This window comes from Oxyura jamaicensis, chromosome 13, assembly GCF_011077185.1.
Source record: "Oxyura jamaicensis isolate SHBP4307 breed ruddy duck chromosome 13, BPBGC_Ojam_1.0, whole genome shotgun sequence".
NCBI lineage: Eukaryota > Metazoa > Chordata > Aves > Anseriformes > Anatidae > Oxyura > Oxyura jamaicensis.
Window position 1 is genome coordinate 11,759,951 of NC_048905.1, and position 20,541 is coordinate 11,780,491.

At 41.6% G+C, this 20,541-nt stretch overlaps 1 protein-coding gene across 9 annotated transcripts in view; it reads right to left on the minus strand.

Annotated features, from left to right (window-relative positions):
• The window catches only part of SGCD (sarcoglycan delta), a 208,737-nt gene that overhangs the window by 53,578 nt on the left and 134,618 nt on the right, over nt 1-20,541 (minus strand). For all 9 annotated transcript variants that reach the window (XM_035338270.1, XM_035338268.1, XM_035338263.1 and 6 more), the window contains one exon: nt 786-873. In XM_035338270.1, coding sequence (XP_035194161.1) covers nt 786-873 — 88 coding nt within the window. The remainder of the gene's footprint in view (nt 1-785; nt 874-20,541) is intronic.

A 20,541-nucleotide genomic window follows, 5' to 3' on the forward strand; every position in this document is an offset into this window, starting at 1 on the left:
TCCAGGCAATTTTCATGCATGCCACTTAAATCACTGCTTACTGAAGCTGCATATTTAATTATTTAATACTGTGACTAGAGGCCAAAATGTTATTTAAGCAAACCAAACAAGTTGGTCTCACATAGAAACAACAGGTTTATGGATTACTATTTCTGTCACAGAGCAATACTTCTCCCTAGATTAATCTTGATAAATATCTACCCTATATCGTCTATGTATATTATATATTAGTATCTTAGGCTCTTTCAACCCAAATTATATATGCATCCATTCAAAGGCTGCTGTGTGCTGGGGATTTATGAAACACCCATTTGCCCATCAAACACACTAATGCTTGGAAACATCAGTGTTCATCTGAAGAAGAGCATAAAAAGGTCTAAATTGCAGAGTGTCCGAATCCAGCCCCAGTCAATCAGCAGAGTTCCCAAGATCTTAGGCAAGTTAAAAGACTCTCAGGAAAATCTTGCCTGTTACAACAGAAATGTCAGCCTGCATATGTTCTTCTTGACCCTGCAGTCGTACAACTAACCTTTCTGCCTCTGGATTGGCTTTCAAATGAAAACGATGGTCTGCTTTGTTATCAGAAAGCACCAGCCAGCTGCCTTTCCAGCATGGCTTTCATGTCTCTAGCTTTGTTTCTACAAAGTAGAGCGAAGTTTTCATTTGTTCTTCACAAGACACCTGGGCTCCCCTCCGGCAAGCTGTCGGAAGCCAGCACAGCATCCCACAACACACCCTCTTTCATCTCATCTTAACAACTCCACGCAGCATTTCCCCCTCCTTACCTGTTACAAGGCGAGTAAGGACTTTAGTCTTCTCGTTGAGGATGTTCACCGTCACATTTCTAGCAGATTGGAAGTACAGTGGGTTGCCCTGGAACGAGACCACGATAGCACGCACGTGAGATGGGGGCGGGCAGCCCGAGACCAGCCTGCTCAAGGCACCTGGCTGCTGCTGGGCTGCCATCAATGACTGCAAAGCTGGGGACGTGGTTGAGGTGCCAGGCTACGATGCTTGTACTCTTGGGTGTAGATTGTGTGTGCCCCATCACTGCACAGTACTGAAATAACCCGGAATAGAATAAGCTTACCTGGAAGGGGCAGCAGAAGATGCCCAAAGACAGGCAAATTTCCTTTTCTGCAACCTTCCACTCTGCCTCCAAGCATGCTGGTGCAAGGGGAGTTTTCTGAAACCTCTTATATTTATGTCAGCTCCTGATGCTGCATTAATTTTTATTTTCCAGGCTGAAACCATACTCCACACCTCTTTTTGGCTCAGAAAACATCTTGGAGACTAGGCTTGTTTTAGGGATGGTTAGCTTTATTGCCAGTATAAACCAACCAACCTGTTATTTAGAATGTGCAGATGATATGGGACCTGACCTAAGCTTCCTGAAGTTCAGGGTATTTTGGGAGGCTAATTACAGCAGTGCATTTCAGAGTCAAATCTGCAATACTGCATACAGCTTGAGACGACTACGATGGGTGATTCCGTGTAAGTACTTCACAGACATGTGAATGAGCTGTGCCCAGGGAGCTGTGAATGAGAAAACCTTATTAACATGTTGGAAGTACCTTTGGTCCCCAAGCACTTATGAACCATCCAGCACTCACAACCACCACCATCCAGACTGGGAAGCCAGCACGTACTGCTTCATACTAGACCCATCTCATCAGGCCGGGAAATATACAAGACAAGAAGCCTTCCCCACACCACACTTGACCACACAGGTTTCTTCCCATTTTTCATTTTTATGCTTTAAATATACCTCTGAAAAAGAAGATAGAGCAGCTGTTAACGCACAGGAGCCACACAGCTACCTGGCACCATCCGTCTCAGGTATTTCTCCCGCAGAGTGAAGCCAAAGGAAACCCACAGCGAAAACCATCTGGCTCCTTCTGTGTGGAAACATGTCCAAGACACCTGGGAATTTGTGTTTTCCACAGGCAGCCCCAGTCCACACAGGTGGTTTTCTTAGGGGCCATTAGCCACCTAAGGCACAAACACAGGATGACCCCAACTTAAACCAGCCAAAAGTCAAACGTGTGAGGTAGAAATTCACTGCCAGTGTCTCTTCATAACATCTAAAGCAGACAGCTGAATAAATTCATTAATCAGCTGAGACAGAGGACTGGTAGAGGGGATACAACAGTAAGAAAAACAGCAAGGAGGTGAAAATTTGATGTTCATGCACTTCTTACATCAAAGTCTCTTCCCACTGCTTCAAAGACTTTCCATTAGGAATGAACATCTAGGATTGTGTAGGTCAGGCGTGTTCTCTTGGCCTCCTGAATTTACAAGGAATATAATAAATATTTGTATAAATGCGATCTTTCTGGGTCATGCCAGCAGGACTACGTGGCCTGCATATAAAGCATAACAGGAGCACAGGAATGCACTCACTGTGATGGACTGGAGATTCAAGAAGCACTTGTAGCAATGGGTGAAGAGTTCTCAGCAGCAGTGCTTGCAGAAAACAAACATAAAAATACCACCCAAAACAACCCCACACGTGAACAAATATTCACAATAATTACTTTCAGAAAAAAGGAAGAAATGGCATTTATTTGTTCAGTTATAGCTAGACCATTAAGGCTTCATTCACTATTTGTAACTAAACTATAATGCAAAACTAAAAATAATAAAAAGAAAGAATTCCACATAACCATTTCCTGACCTTGGACAAGTTTCCGAAGCTCTGGTGTCTCTGTCTCCTCATACACAAATCATCCTTGTATACCTCTGTGATATGTTTGACAGTTTAAGTTATACAGTATCTGAAACTGCATTATTATTCATAAGTTACAAGTAAAGAGCAATAGTGATGACTGGTAATTATTATTATTTTTAATTCCTTTTTGTGTTCTTTTCCCAAGTACCTAGGAGTTAACGTTGATGACCATTTTATGGTTCATAGCATAGAAAAAGGATTACCTTCACCTCTGGCATTAATTCACTGCCGCCCTGGGAAGGGACCTAATTTGAACACCCCTAGGGACATCAGCTTACTGCTACGTTTTCATTTCACATGTACAGATGAAGGATATTTTTAAAGGCAGATAGCTACAACCTGCACGAACTATAGCTGCAGATGAGATTATAACCACTATAAAAACACGTGATATGTAGCACAGAAAGGTCACATTTTTGACTTGCGCTATTTGACTTTTGTTTATGGATTTATGTAAGCACAGAGTGCTTTGAAAAGGCCAGGAAACCTTCTAGTTCAAATTAAGGTAGGAAAAATCATTCAAGCCCCCTGACTGGCTGGCTTTGAAGCTCTGTTACTGTTCTTCGTAACAGGAGGTTCACTACAGAAGTAGTGCAAGATCAGCCAAGCAACCGATATAAAAAGAGTTGCAGAAAAAGTTGTTCCAAAGAAGTCTTACAAGACAAGCTAAGAGCTGGCATCCACCTACGGAAGACTTAAAATACATAATCAGAACTTGAAACGCTTATCCTAGCACAGTCATCTCATTCACTGATTCAGAGCTCAGATTCATGCAGCCTTCAAAAAACTAAATTTCTCTAATGGAAGAGTTATGTTTATATTGGTCTGCAGGGAAGGAACATTTCAAGCACTTAATGCAATGCCCGCTCTCATTTCCATAATTCTTCTTCCATTAAGAAATGAAAAAGAGCTAAAAAAAATTACTCCCTTCTGCTGAAAATTCTGCAGACTTTGTGTCCATCATCTTCTGTTTACAAAGGTAACAACACTGACATATTTTACACACTGTACATTTAAAAAAAACAGTCCCCTGGTGCAAGCTTGGTGATGAGGCCAATTTCCTTTAATCACACAGGAAAAAAAAAAAAAAAAAAAAAAAAACATTAAAATATTCTTAAAGAGGTTAGAAATTATAACTGAAAAGTGGAAACCTTTCAATTCTCCTAGCATTTCATGTTATCATGACACAAAATTAAGTATGCTGATGTGCTTGAGCAAATGGAAATCTAGATATCAACATGGCATCATCACCATGATAAAAATAATTACGTGCAGTGAAGTAATATTCTCACAAACTTTATAGACCTAAAGTTAGAACATTAGCATGTAATAAAAAAACAAGACTGATTGTAATTATAAGACTGCAAGTATGAGACATACCATGTTTCTGAAGTATAATATGTAACAATCCAGTTTAGAATCTTTCCAGATAAATAATATCAAAGAAATTATATTGTGATTTGTTAAGCTGAGGCAGGGGAAGTTTAGGCTGGACATCAGGAAGAGGTTCGTCATCGAGAGGGTGGCTGTGCACTGGAACAGGGTCCCCAGTGAAGTAGTCACTGCACCGAGCCTGTCTGAATTTAAGAAGTGATTGGACTGTGCACTTAGTCAAATGGTCTAAACTTCTGGATAGACCTGTGCAGTGACAGGAGTTGGACTTGATGATCCTTATGGGTCCCTTCCAACTCAGAATATTCTATGATTATATATATTTTATTATTGGACATGATGCAAAGAAAATTGAAGTGAACTGAAAACTGGATTTAGCATTCTTTTGGGTTCAGAAAAGTAGAGAAAATAATCTTTTTCTGTTTGTCTACCAGTTTTTCTAAAAGAGGTTCCACCCCGTTCTTCAGGAAAGCACATTTTAGATAAAATAAATCTGATATATCCGATCGCACAATAATCCAACACATTTCACTGCTTGCATGCTATCTGATGTGCTGAGAAATCTCTTTCTCTGTCATTTGTTCTTCTTCCCCTCAATCATAAATAGTACAGCAAGGTTTCCCTGCACCTTTCCTTAGTGCAGACATGGGCTGTTCCCAGCCAGGTGCTGGCACTGACATGCTCTTCATGCCCAGATTTGGTTGTTGAAACTTTAATCCCTTCACCATGGCCATCTGTTAACTTCAGAGCTGTGGCAAGTTAGCAGAGTTGTAGTTCAAGTCCATTTTAGCCATCCCATAGCACTGCACTGAACTGCCTCTGATTTACTCTCCTGACTGCCAATTAAATCAGCAGTCACTCCTTTCTGATGCCATTTTACATTACTGTTTCTTTCCAGTGGTCACTTTGTTCATTTGGCTGAAGAAACTGAGCTAGAGACATGGATGCGAATAGGATATACATTTTTTTTTCCCCTTCTGAATGTTTTCCCGTTTGCTTCTGGCTTATTTCAAGCATTTTCCTTGCGGAAGGCTGACAGGGGATTCCACCAGCACTGGGTTGCGGTTCCATTTCTGGGGAAAAGGTAAGGCTGGGATCTTTTAGGGACTCTTTAGGTTGGTTATCCATTTCCAGCCCACCACAAATCTACTATTCACATCTGCAGAAAATCCTACATGGTAAACACATCATTCTGCCCACTACTCCAGCCCTTTATTAGCAGACCCAACAATAATGCAAACGCTTGCAGGCAGAATAGAAGTCACCCCAGCTATTCAATAGATTAAGATGTTGGACATACACTGCAGAATAAAGGATCTGCAAAGCACAAATTTACATCAAAACAGTGTAGCTTGTTTTCCCACTAAGCAGTGAGGTATTCAGTAAAATGCAGACTGCAAAAGGTGTCGACTGCTTGTTTGCTAGGCTAAACACATGGCGAAACAAGCCCTAACAGCTCACTAGGTGTTTTTTTTGGCTCACTCTGGGAGAGATGCTAAAAACTCATAGATCAGAGACCGAAACAGAAAAAGTACTTTGACTGACAACCCAAATTTGCAGCTGAAGCAATCCCAACCAGTGCTGTCTTTAAGAAAAGTCAATACTTTAACAGATGTCCTTAGATTGTTTTAGGGAACTATTAAAAATATGTGGAAATCTTTTTAAATGTTAACAGGCAATTTTAAAATAACGTGTCACAGTCAATGCCTTTGGATTTTGGACAGTTAAAAGCAATAGCTTTGATTTGATCTTATGGATTCAGAGTCTGCAAGGTAAGTGCACATGAAGCTTGTGGAAATAATGAAAATGGTGAATTTCCTTCAGGCTTGAAAAAAGTAATGGGAAAAAATAAAATATTAAAGTTTAATCCAGCCTGGCAAAGAATAGTCTGGAGAAGCCACTCAGGGCACCATTTTCCTGCTCATCTACATGTCTCACGGACATACAGAAGAAAACCTAGTGCTCTGTACACAGCTGGACTGTTAGAGGGCAAAAGCTTGTTTTCTGGAGAGCAATCAGACAGCCCACTACCAGAGCAAAAGCACTCCTTCACCTGGCCGACAGCCACAGACAGCTCATTCACTTCCCTGCGCCCTTGAGTGCTGCTTTAAAGAGCTGCTGATGGAGAGGAAGCGTTTGTGGGGGGTTACAACAAACACATTCCCTTCACGAAGCCCAAGCAGTCCTACTGTTACAGCTACGTGCAATAACAGCACTAGCAGCAATGATACCTGCCCTTTGCGTTCTGTTTCCATTGGTGAGGACAACTCACAGACGCACAGGTGGAGGAAGTTGAGTCCTGAGGAGAAAAATCCCCTGCTGCTGCTGGCGCAGGTAAGGACCAGCTTCGTCTAGCAGGCAGTGAGTGAAACTACTTGCAAACAGCCCCTGTGCACAGAGCCCAGGACTGGCAGCAATTTAAACTCTTTCCAGACAGCACAGTTCTAATCGACCGGATCAGTGTCGTGCAGCGGTGCCGCCGACAGCTGCTTTCCCCCCCCAGGAGGCTTGTTATTTCAAGATACTCTATAAATATTTGTATAATGCTTAAACTCTTCCCTTAAAAGATCATTGGGAAACCCTGACAGCAATTTCTTGTGAAGACTGGGAAGAGGAAGTGCACTGGTAGAACCAAGATATAACCCACAGCTTGCATGGGCTGAGCACACAAAAATGTATGTATATGGTTTTTATGCAAACTTATAGTGCTTCACCCAGAATTCACCTTCAATCAGATACAGGCACATTTGCCTGTGAATAACACAATCCTACCTCGCTGTCTGCTGCGGCTGTACCGCTTTGTTATTGGTTTGGGGACAGAAAGCAACATGCTGCTAGAAATTTCCCGTTCTCGGTTCATTCCAAATCTCATTTCCCGGATATTTGGAGTATGAGGTAACTTTTCACGGTTTTATCTGTTTTGGAGTAGCAAGTAGTCCTTGCCTGTAAGCAGAGACAAAAAGCAATCATTTCAGGGTGCAAGACATCCTTCGCCAAGAATGGGAAACTTTTCTAATGAAAACTCACAAAAAATATCACCTCTGCCAATTTCCTAACGCGCCCAGACCCAGCAGCACAGGCTGTCCATGGCACAGCACCGTGTGCAAGCTTGTCTTTGCAGTTGTCAGGCACATCCTGAGACCTACCAGCAAAGGTGACTTTTTAACCCTTACTCTGTCCCATCTGGTCAGTTGACACGGACATGCTTCGATTAGCATCACTGATCCGGTGTTGTGAGTTCTTGTCCTTCAAAGGGAAGCAACAATGAAGCTCTCACTACATGACACTAAATGCAGAGCTTCCTAACCACAGAAACATCCAGAGCATGCTGCGAGCACAAACTCAAACAAAACAGTCCTGGACCCAATCCCTAGCATGCATTGGAGAGTGCTTGGTGATTGAAAAGCTCAGGGCTGTCCCCATAAAACAGAGAGTAGTGAGGAAATAATCAGGTTCAAAAAAACCTCAGAATTCAGAACAGATGCTGCAGATCAAGCAACTGGCACCACTGTGAATCACAGCAAACCTCACCAGAACATTGTACAGACATCGCACACCTCCTGAAAAATGAACAGAACGCTGGGCAGCATCTACCCTTGGCTGTGAAGAAGACAAATTTGGGAGTATCCAGCTTGGAACCCCCCTTGCTTTCATCTGCATCAAGAGAAACCATGGACTTCAGGCCAAACTGGCAAGCCAGCCATCACTGTTTCCATTTAAGTTGCCATACAAAAGAAAAACCAATAGATCTTCCTTCTGCTTCTGATATAGCTCCCCACAAGAAGAACAGGATTTTGCCCAGAAGCCTTCTGGCACAAAAAAGTTAAGTCAGTAGCTAAATCCCTAGGTGTTAGATTGAAAACATCTTTTAATATTATTTGAACATGCTTTTTGTTGTTTAATCACTGAGTCTCTTCTGATCTTAACTTTGTCCTTCAAATGGTTGGATATAATGTTCATGTAACTAAATCCCTTCTTCAGTAAAACTTCTGATTTGACAGCGTAAGCTTTTCACAGCAGAATGAAAACAAACTGTGAATGGAATTGATAACAAACAGATTAAAATGAAAGCTACAAAATGCCCCAGTACATGCTATATTTATGTCTAAAGATGATTACTTTCAGGAGGGAAGCAATAGGTCCAGTGCAGAGGTAACAAAATGTAGTCTGTATCCTTTTCTTCCTAGAAACAAACTCTTTTCACAAGTGTAATGCACCCAAGTCGTATAACCTGGATCAGTGACAGCTGATACAGCCCTGACCTGCAACTGGCACTCAAAGACATAAATCTAGAAAGTCATGAGCTGACTCAACGTGTTGGATTCTGACCTCTGACATTTTATTAAGTACTCAAATACTTAAAAACAAAACACTCAAGTCCCTTCTATGCAAACAATGTACAGTCATGTTTGCAGAAAGATGTTTTACTGTACCATGAAGCTCTGAAACGTTATGTAAAAATACTCTTCTCACCCAACATGACACATTTTCACAGCATATATAATACACAGTAGATAATACACATGTTGGAGTTTTATGTCCAATACTACAAGCCCCTCTTCCCCCCCTTTTTATGGCATTTCTTGGAATTCATTTTAATGACAATAGAAACAAAAGATAAATCTCCCACTGATACATTAAAGCAATTACATCTGTGACTCTCTTTTTAAAGTGCAAAGAAAGCAGGTTTGTGATGGGAGATCTAAATGGCTGGGTTCTGGTTTTGGATGGCTACCCAAGGGGTTTTGTATCCTTCAAAGTGATTTATTTTTGGCAATCTAGGGATTTCTCTCTTTAAAAGAATTCCTGTAATAATCTCACAAACACAGCACTTAGAGAGCGTGGCTGCTTCTTCAAGATGCCTAATCAGCTGCTTTGCAGCTGAGATTCCTCTGAAAATTAAATTACACCATGTCTGCTGACAATAAAAACAACACTGAAAAAAATCTCTGAAACATTACATATGCCTTGACTTCTTTGCCATTATTTTATTTCCCTTTTTCTTTTTTTCCATTGATTTATAATATGAAGAAAAACACAGATGACATGATGAAACCAATAGACATACAGATGAAAATTAAAGGCAACTGTGCATGTTGGATTTCTATTCAGTGTCCATGGGGGTAGAAAATCTGGATTTGTAACATCTGAAGGCTGCTGCACATCCACAAAACTTTTGGTATTGGCAAGGACTCAGCTGAGCATTGCTGGCTCCCTGGGCTGGAACCTGAAAGAATCGGAGGCACTACACATGCTCAGCACCAGAAGTCCTCCAGCAAGACACTCTCAGAAAACATCTGAAGACGAGAGAAGAGCAGAGCTTATAAAATGACCAAATAAGCCTGAAAATGCTTCAAGACCTTTGCTGCACTCTGAGATCACCCAAAGGCATTATACCAGAGTTGATCAAACGTGCTCAGATGATTAACTTGGCATCGCTGGGGAACGGCTCTCCCTTGCAAAAACCAAGCAGGACACAAGAAATTGCAGTGCTCTTAAACAGGAGAGCAGCAGTCCTGGGTTCTCAGCACGCTGATCGCCAACTCCCACTAGAATTCAGCCAAGCATTCATTATTTCAATTTATTTGAATTCTTCCACAGAAATGCCTAACTGCAGTGGCTGCTCGTATGCAGGCTGAGCGGCAGCTCACACCGATCTGATCCTTGTATGCAGGAGGTGTCACAGCGGCAGGACTATGGATTTGTGCTAAGTTACAACCTATTTTCTGCCTTGGGCTGCCCTAGTTATGGTCAGATTCCAGTGGCAACAGATCTCTTTCTGAAGTGAATACACTGTAGGTATGCACAGTACCATAGAAGAGAGAGAGGGAGAAATGAAGAGAGCTCTGCTGAGGTTTAAAATATTGTAAATCATCCGACTATATAGCTACTACAGCGCTCGTAACTTTTACTCCAGACAAGTGTGCAGATCTCTGTTCATGTGTTTTCATTTTTATGGCCTTTCTGGTATGCCTACTGCCTGCCTTAAACATCTTTTAAAACTACTGGTAAATCACACCTCACTATCTATAAAAGGCATTTGAAGACAATATTAAAATTATATGGAACTAGTAATTTCTGACTTACTTTCTCTTACTATCAGTGTTACCTGGACCATAGTACAACCAGAAATAATCAGGATCTCAGTCAGTTGGTTGAATACATATACATTTAAGACAACATATTCTTCTACTAAGAAAGGAACAGTAATATTTTCTAGAAGTCTGATTCACCTGAGATACTTGGGTTCTGCAATGCTCCCACCACCTTTTAGGCACTTTGTTACTACACCGTATAATTCCAAGTTATATATCTAGATATTTTTCTCCAGGAAGGCTAATAACATGGCTATCCCTGTACACGGCTTTGAAATCATAACTTTCCTCCACAGCAGGTCATGGATCACTTACTTCTGGTATGAGATTATAGATGGCCACGCCAACTTATGCATGCACATAACAGCAGGAAACACAGGCGAGATCCTAGCTGAGGCCCCTGGTGTTACTGAAATTCAGCTGCTGCTAATAAGAAGAACGGAAAACATTTCCATCTGTCTGGATTGAGAAAAAGAATTCATAAGTCTGCGTCCATATGCTGATATGTAGACAATACTTATGGACACATAGACATATGCGAGGTAGCCAGCAACACAAATCAAATCAATCACAGATCACAGCATGCTATTTGCCTAATTATGAGTAACACCTCACTTTTTTTATCTACGCAAAAAGCACTTTGTGAACGAGCAGATGGCATTGCTATGGGATGGCACCATAGTCGACAGTTGCAGATGCAGAGCATTTACACAGCGTGCTGAAAAAATGACACAACACAAGCTGCTTCCTGGGAAAAAGATTCAAATTGAACAAGTGTCACCAAACAAAATACACGTATTTATTGATGTTCTGAACTTATCTGATCCAGCCTTTCTCCTCAAATCAAATACATGCGTGCAGGCTGGGGAGTGATGCTATCTAGACATCATTAAAGTCGCTTAGATAGAAGTGTCACGTGTGCTGCCTCACATAGAAAAGCAGAGATGCAGACCAACTTGAGTCTAGTTCCAACCTGCAAACAATTTAAATCCACACAAGCAGAATCAATAGGAAGAAGCCCCGCAGAGAAAGCAATTACACTGCAAAACCAACTATATTACAGCACGGTTACGGCTGGAAGGCGGGACGCAGAAGGCCATCCTCACTTCTGTGATTACCCACCGGAGTTCTCTCCAATGCATCTGGAGGGTGAAGTGACAAGGTTCGGCCCGGACATGTTCCTGCAATCCAAGCATTTCTGTTCCTCGGCATCTGTTACAATTGTAAGGCTCTTCATTATGAGACCTGTCCTTCAGGTTTGCCATGAGCCACAGGCAAACGTTTGTCTGTACATTAGGAAACGTGTTTGAAGGGCTCAGCGTGCTTTCCTTTTCAATAGCTTCACGGGAGCAATAATCTCGATTCCTGGAACTACAATTACTTATTCATTGGAGACTTGCCAGTTTACAAGACACAAAGAAAGATCATCTGACCATTCTTGGTGATAGAAAATGTTTTCTGTTCAGGTTTCCTATTCAAGTTCTTGCTTTCATATTCAAATTCTTGTTTATTTGTGTTTTTTCTCTTTTTCTTTCCTTTATTTTTCCTCTGAAGCTGCTGCAAGCACATACACTGATGTGGTAGGTTTGAAGCAGCTATAAAATGATTGATGAAAAACATATTTTGGCCTTGTGGGAATATTTATTGTAGAAATATGCTGAGTTAACTCTGTAGGGGCATATTTGGGAAAACAGGACATAAAGAAAGGCTGGACCCATATCTATGCCTCCGATACAAAAGTATTTTCATCTGTTTTAATTATGATAAAGGGTTATTGGGTCACAGAGACATTTGCACAGATTGGCTTTGAATTCCTTTTACTTAACCACTTTTTTTCTTCTGCTGAAATGATCGATACTTTGCTTTAAGAAGGATGTTCTGTCAGTCTACACGACTAGACAGAGCCTTCCCCACAGGAACAAACACAGAGTGCCAAATCCTGACCTGCAGTGTCGTAACAGTCTACGTGTGAGTTAGTGTCAGACAGGAACCGTCTTGGAGAGGAAGAACTGCAAAACCCACACCCCAGGAGAGGCAGAATGTTGAACAGGCAAGGCAGTACTACACTTGAAGAGATAAAAAGGCAGATGCAGCTATGCGTGTGACCATGAAATTGAATTGATTTGGAGGACAGATGCTAAGTCCTGCTGGACATTGCTACCCAGAACACATGCACCTGCAGAGATAACATGACAGCAAATGTCTGACCAGTGGGACAACTGCACAAGCAGTAATAGGGTGCTCTGTGCTGAGATTTGACTGCATCCTGCAGCTGCCATTCAACAGGCACTCTTGGGTATCTACTTCAGGGCTAAGAGAGCAGAGAAATGCAGAGCATTGCCAATGAGCAAAAATACATCCCTAACCAACACCACTGGGGGCCCAGGCAGTGTTAATTCAATAGCTGTCAGGCTCACAGAAAGAGCAGCAGATGCTTTTACCATGCCTGGAAGAAAACAGGAATGTTGTTTGGGGAAATGGTGAGTAGTGGCAAAAGCAGCCAGAGAGATTAGGATGTGTGAAGGTAAAACAGAGCACAGGGAGACATATAAAAGCCAAGGACCCAGGATTACTCTTTGGGCGATCCGCAGGGTGGCTGAGCCTGTCTGGTTGTCACCACTTCCAAATAGGAGACATTTGCCTCCCAGTGTTTTTATTCCTGAAGTCCTTTCAAAACTCTGGAGGAGCAGAACTGATCAGTGGACATCCATTCAATCAGTGGCTCCCACCAGGACTGGGTGCAGGAAGGGTCCTGTCTGCGTGCTCCTCTTTCCCCTGCTTGAGCTAAGCTACATTTCCCAGTCTGTTGCATAATAGATAATGTTGCAGAGAGAAACAGAAAGCCTGCTGCTCTCCCAGCTGTGTACAGCATCAAGGTTCATAATTTATAAATAACAGCTGGGATCTTGAGAAACATATATAGTGAATGTCAGTTTACAGTAGTAGCTGGGGATTTCAAGGATGTAGTAGCAATACCGATACAGTAGTTTGGTTTGAAGCGACAGTAAACATGAATTAAAAGGTGCTCCTCAAGCCAGCAGCATTGACAACATACATGCCATTGCTCCACATGGCCTTTATTTTATTTAAATAATGTTCTGTAAGAACATGGAGGGGATCGGCTTTGAACACTACACTATAGGAAGCATCAGAGGAAATGTGTTCAGGTTCACCCCATCAACCCACTGAATTACAGGCACAGCTCTCTGGAAACCAAGCCACTAAACCAGCTTGGGTTGATCACTTCCTCTAGAACTTTTACAGCAATTAGTGTGCATTTGGGTTATGGATTATTTGGCCATTCCCTGCGCGTTGTACACAGAGGTGAATTCACATCAGTGTATCTGCTTAAAGGAAGATATCAATTGCTCTAAGGTGATGAACAGCTACATCCACTTAGTGCTTCTAACCTGCAAAGTATGCCTCGAAAAATAATGATTTTAAGAAAAACAATGAGTTGTTCACACTCTTCAACACCAACCTCATCAAATGAAAGACAACAGCTTTTGGCTAAAGAACTGCAAGCCTCACCGGAGAGGTACGCTTGTTCTGTCAGACAAACAACCTCTCTTCTCCCTTCAATCAACCCGATCATCTGTAACTTTATTTATTTCTCTGCTTTTAAATATTGATGTCTTACAAAGCTTCTCATTGGAAAAAAACACATCTTACTCTTCAGCTATACTGCCTTGGGCTGCAGTCCTGTCAGATCTCATCCAAGAGGAAGGTTCAGCTTCTAACAGTACTTGGAAAAGACGACTTTCCAGGCACCATGAAGAGTGATACGGACGATTCAGTGAACAGCATGTTTCTCTCTAAATCAGTCACCACCCATTCATGGTGCCATGGGCACTTTTTTGCAGCTGCTCTTGGTTTCTTAACAGAAACAGAACTCAGATATTAACCGCTTTTATTCATTAAATGCCCCATGACAAATCCATTCCTTGTCTAAATAAAGAGAGAGACAATGAAATGGTGTATTGTTTTGCTCAAGGAGAAAAAGAACTAGAAGAGCAATATCAAGCTGTAGCTGGAAAGAAAAATAAAAAAGCCTGGGTCATAAAATCCACTTTCTTTGCACAGTTTCAGACTACAAATTAAGAATACAGCACTGTCCGATATTGTGACTAAGACGCCATGCAAATCTTGGCGTGCATTTACTCTTCATTTTCACAACAGAGATTTAAAATGTTAGCATTGAATCATTTGGAATAAACCTTAAACAGAACCTTCCCTTCTAGACCATAATGAAGAACTTTCCAAAGGAAGATGTCCTCAAATTACTGTAGTTTCCATGGCAGCATCCCATACGATAGTCAGCATGTCAAAGGGGAAAGCTGCTTTGTTCCATTGGCTCCCTTCTACAACTGCCCAGCTCTCCTTGTTAGCACTCTCTTCACCTGTTCTCATAGTTTCAGTAGGGAAAGAAATGCAAAGCTGCATTACCCAAGGCTCTCTGTGGTTCTTCGTCTTCTGTAACTCCTACATAACATCTCCTGCCCTCTCACTGCCCATACCTGCCTCCATTCTTGCAGCCTCTCCAGTCTTTCATCACATCCCAGCAAGACAGGAAAGGGCTGGGAATTATATCCTGAAGAAGGGAAGCTGGTTTTAGAAACACCATGGCTGATGCCACAGGGTAATCAATTTATAAGGGAACTGAATTCAGGCCTCCCAAGGCCCTGGAATGCATTTCAAGCACTCCACTAACCCCTTTTGCTTACAAACATCCTAAGAAGGCATGTTTCTGGGGGAAGTTGCATGACAGCAATGTAGTTCAACTGATGCTACCCAGGGAAACTTAATGGTGAGAGGACAAAAGCCAGAGAGCAAAAAGACACTTTTGCTCCACTCCTGCCCAGCGAAAACTCAAGGTTTGAAAGAGAGGAATCTCCTGCGATTCCACATAAGGATGGCAAACAAGGATTGAGTCCTCATGGACAAACAAGGAAGAAATGCTGTGAGCTGAAACACCTTGCATTTTCTTCCTGTTTCATAGGTTATTCCCCTTCAGAGAGAAATGAGGAGCAAACTACCTGTTACTGCTTTGCGTGACCTGCCACAAAAAGTTATTCCACCTTTTAAGACTAAGCTAGAAAAAAAAAAAGGTAACCAGACTTGCCTCAGAATTACAGCGAATCAAGAGAAAATCATTGGACATGTGGCTCTTTGTGCTGAAAGCCTGCAGCCAAAAAAATAAGAAAAATGAGAAAAAAGGGTATAATATTGAAAACTGCTTTCCATCATCCATAAGGATTTATTTTATTCTTTTTACCATGTCAGGTTTTATTTGAAAATATCTGGCAGCTCTATCATCACACTCTTTTACACCTGGGGCACGTGATCTATTAAAATGAACACACAGATGGACACAGGACTCCTCACACAACTTCTCAGCTCCTGTAGGAGCAAACGAGCAAGCCACTTGACTCATCATGATCCCTATCTTCTGTCCCACTCTCTATTTATTGACACCATAAAACCCTTTGGAAAGGCCTGTCTTTGTGTTTGCACAGAGACCAACATGAAGGACTCCTGCCAGTGGCTTTACACTGCCACTTTCATGCAGTGTACATAGAAATTATAGGGCATAATCCAGGAAAGAACAAAATGGTTAACTTTCTGTGTGTGAATGTGGTTAACTTTATGTATGTGAATAGCCTTACCAGCATCAGTGAAGTAACTCGTATCTGTAAATTATGCACATAATTAAATATCTGGTTGGACCGAAGACTAAATCAATGATTCAGACCAGCACACCCATCTCTTAGACTAGACTAACAGCCATTTTTATCACGCATGTACAGCAGCATGCTGCATTCCAACACTGTGTCACTAACGTCGGCAAGGGACCATCCCTTCCTGAAAGACACTGCTGCACATGGGAGCAGACAGCCAGGCACAGCCTCAGACAAATAGAGATCAAAAATAGAGATGTTCCAGCCAGGGAGTTGTTAACAGCCAAAGAAATCTCACTTTTACTTTCAAAAGAAGCAAGTCAGTTTTCCCAAGAGCCTCAGCCAATTTGCCCTAAAAGAATAGGAGCAAATTCAGAGTTGTTCTTGTTTTGCCCTGTGTTCTTCTTTCTCCAAATCTAACATCTGTCATTTAGAAGCAGAACAATCAGAGAAACTCTTATTACTGGCAAAGCAGCTTGTAAATGAAACCTGGAAGCTCTGATTTTCCTTTCCTGTTGCAAATCAAAGAGCAGCTAAACTGAACCGTCTATAAAACCAGTGGTGTGTGCCTGCACTTGCTAATGACAGCACAGCTCGTCTTGTCAAGTAACACTTGCCTTAAAAAATACATAACTTTGCTTCTGAAATAGTTTTGATCAGCAGAAGAGTTGCAGAAGTGTTTGCTGTGCTGTGGTAAGAGGACACGAAGCTCTGCTATTGAGACTTCCTGGAAACATCAGAAAAAAACATTCTGTTTCTTTATAATTGGCTCTCACTATTTGTCTTTTAGCGCTTCCTTAGTCCTTTTGTCTCTATCCACACTGTACAAGGTTTTATTCCTTTTTGATTTTTGGTATTAAGAAGTTGTTTATATACTTCAGCGTTTCCAAAGCAGCCAGGATCCTGATTGTCAGCAGTGCTGTCTAGACATAGTAAATCCTTATACGCAAGGCCTTTGCCCTGGAGAGGGAGAAATGCAGCAGTACACAACGGCACGTTTTTCCCCGAGCAGTTTCAGGTGCTTTGTAAGGCTTACTTCTTTCTGAGTCTACAGCTTGTTAAGACAAAAGTTGGATCAAGTTTCTGACTGAAAATTCAAGACTACCCACAAATGCATTCAATCCCAAACGTTGGTTCAGGTCAGTTGTAGTCAACAAGAGAAGCATTGCTTCCCTTTTAACAGTAATGCCTGTCTGGCAATAAAAGTAAGCAACAGACAACCCATCATTGGTAGATGAGACTGGTGCATCCCACACTCATAAAACTCCCACTAAACCCCTGGTGCTTTTTTCCCCCCATTTTTGAAGCATAAGAGTAAACGTAGAAAACTAAGGATGAAGTACAGCAGCTAGAGGTATACGTGCCTACAGGAATAATGACAGGCCACAATAAATGGCTAATTAAGAAAAGGGAGCTTCACAGCAGCTTTACAGTTCATTCATATAGGTAGCATGCAAATTTGAGATGCCAAACCTAAGCTGAACTAACAGACACTAGAACTGTTGTGCATGTTTGAGGACAACAAGAAACTGCCTGCCAAATTCATTCAGCTCAGCCATTTTTTCTTTCAACTTTAAAATCAATAATACCATGTATTTTCTTTTTCCTTTTGGGGGAATAAACTAAATCAAATATTTATTCCCTTTTAGGTTCTAGTGCCTGCACTCCCGTCTCAAGGCCCACGACTCAGCTAAAAACCCATTAGCTGATTTGCAACATATCGGTGGAAATACAGCCCTACCACACAACTCAGCCCCGCGGTCATCCTCTTCATAGCTGAAATGTAAGCAATTTTGGGGATCATGGTAAAAATGCAATGGGAAAGCTTAGAAACCACAGAGCACCCATCCTTAGCACAGCAGCTCACTGTGAGCTGTGGTGCACATCACTTGTTTTTATGACCGCAGAGTCCAGCTGCAAATGTTGAAAATGAATAGGAGAAGGGAATCAGATCAGAGCAGCAAAACAAACATGATCTGAACAGCTCCTCTCTCTTCACACAAGCAACTCAAGCAGAGAAATTTCACCTGTCAAAGGGAAAAAGTCAACCAAACAGAGATCATTTGGGAAATTCTCTCCTTCTTGTTTGGCTTTGGGGCAGTAACTAGCCTGCATCAAATCCGTGGTCCAAACTCCCAACCTAGAAGACAAAAGCCACCAAGTAGAAGTGCTTATTCAGCTTATGGGTTCAGATACTTCTACAAGGACCATACTGGGTTTTCTGGACGCAAAATCTCCACTGATTAGGGTAAGAAAGTACAAACGTACTGTTCCCAGAGCTAGCTTAGAGGTATGCCCATGATGAAAAATATAGACAAAAGCTGAGGTAGGTAGCCCACTTGGCACAGCTGATTGACTTTAATAGGTGTTGATTACGCTGCTCATATTGCATGAAATTAAAATGCTTACAAATGTTATGAGCCATTACCCTTCCATTTAAAAGAGCTTATGACATGTTAGCAACATTTAATGGAATCCTTTTCAAAATGCCATGGGCAGCCTCCACGAGATTTTTGCTTTGAAATATAAGTTGTAGAGTCACTTCAAAAAGTTTCTTCACTTCAGAGGTTCCCCCCTCTCTCTTTTTTTGGGATACTCAAACACATTTTGCAGCTGGCGAGATACTTCAGCTGCCTGTTGTGCTCTCAGTGTGCAGCACATAACACCAGCTCATTAGAGAAACCACAGGGAATACGCAAAGCAAGATTTAATTCTGGTGTGATTGGAAGTACCCCTTCAGCTATCCTACAAAATTTCCTTCAAAATTCAAAGTTGGGAAACTTCTGGCCAGTCTTACTATGAAGCTAGAGGGAAATGTTTTCACAGCTGCTGTAAAATTTGTTTAAACTTCCACCTTTTTAGCACACTGGAAACATCACAGAGCCACTAACTGCCCCCAGGGCTCCAGGAAAACCAAAGTTCAGTCTGAAGGAGGATCTCTGGATTTTATTGCTTGAGAATTAAATTTATTAAGAGGAGAACATATCATTTTTATAAATCCTAGTGGATGTTTACAGCCTACTGCTACACAGAGACTTGAATGTGCTTTGGATGGCAATGGTACCTGTGCATCATGCTTCTACCAAAATGATGCCTTTACTAAATTGCTCATCCACTTCTGTTCATTTTTACTGTTTTGCCCCTAAATATGCTCCCTTCTCTCTGTTCACAGCTAATGGGCAAGAAAGACTTAGACTGACCACACAGAGAGAGACTTTTATACCAAATTCACGCTGGCACACATTCTAATGACAAGGTGTTTGGAGAGGTGCCACAGCGGATGCTTAACAATCCCTACAGGGAGAACATGAGGTGGCCAGGCAGGGCTGCAGACACTTCCTTTCGTTAGCTGTGCCATCTCTAGCAAAATTGTTCTTTTTTAAAAAAATTCTAGGGCTTTTAAACACTGTTTTAAGATCTTCTGCCAAAAATCAACTCAGAGAAGCAGAAAGCTTTGAACATATAATTAAAGGAAGTATCGTGCTTCAGAAGTTGACCTTGGATAGCGTGAGTTTTGCCTACCTGAGACTGCCTTCATCCCTGGAGTCACAGCAGCAGCTGAACGGCCCCAGAGGCAAATGCTGGGGGACCAACACCTCTGAGAGCTGCCAGGCTCACTCATATCACAATGTGCATAAGAGAAGATTCTTCCCTTCTCTGAAGAACTGGTCACTGAGGGAATAGCTAAACGCTGACAGGAGTAATGCCAACGAGGGGGTGGGAGTGCACGGGGACTGCTAAGTGACAGCAGCATGGTGAGACAAACTTCATTTCCACCCAGCCATGGTTGCAGCGAGCGTGCTGAAATCCTTAAGCACTCCGCTAGACCAAATCATCAGAAACTAATTCAATATCCTTTTATTGCTCTGTAAACTCTGACAAGGGGGGGAAAAAAAGGCATTATTCCATCCCCTTTCTCAAAAAAGCAGCCTTCTTTCATGTTATCTATCTGAGCCTTTACTGAAAGCTTGATTTCTACCACACAGTTTGAATGTCTTGCAAAGTTGCAATTATCTTGCCATTTGCATTGCCTTACCTCATGCGTAAATGTTGCTTTTTAATCCCAATTAGTATGCTATACTGTTTATAAATATGTATTTATGGCTGTGAGGCAGGTATGCCCCCACAGAGGGCACATGTCATTTTGCAATCCAAATACATGGTTTATTGTTTTTCAGTAAGTATTTTTAGCTTTGGGGCAGGTAGACCTGCCGAGTAAGTAATACAAAAGAATACCTGCATTACAGAATTGCTTCTGTGCTTTAAAACTACACCACTCTTCTTCCAGATCTGAACATAGTGAGACAAGTACATTGGCAAAATAATTATTTATCAGTCTTAAAAGTTTCATTTAAAATTTCTATCATTCAAATACTGGCTGGGGAAAATGAAAAGTACAGACAAGCATATTTTATGCACTCACTAGTCTAGCTTTTATGCTGATGAGAACTTACTAAACACCAGTAAAGGGAATAGCAGTTATCAGCCCTAATTCACAACTGTGAATTCTTTAGGCCAAACAGATGCCCTTGCAGGATCACAGCCAACTGTTACGACAGGCCCAGACCTTTTTCCATGGCAGTTACTAGACATTTCATTTAGCTTCAAATGAGACCGGGTTTGCTTCAACTTAAAGCATGTGGTT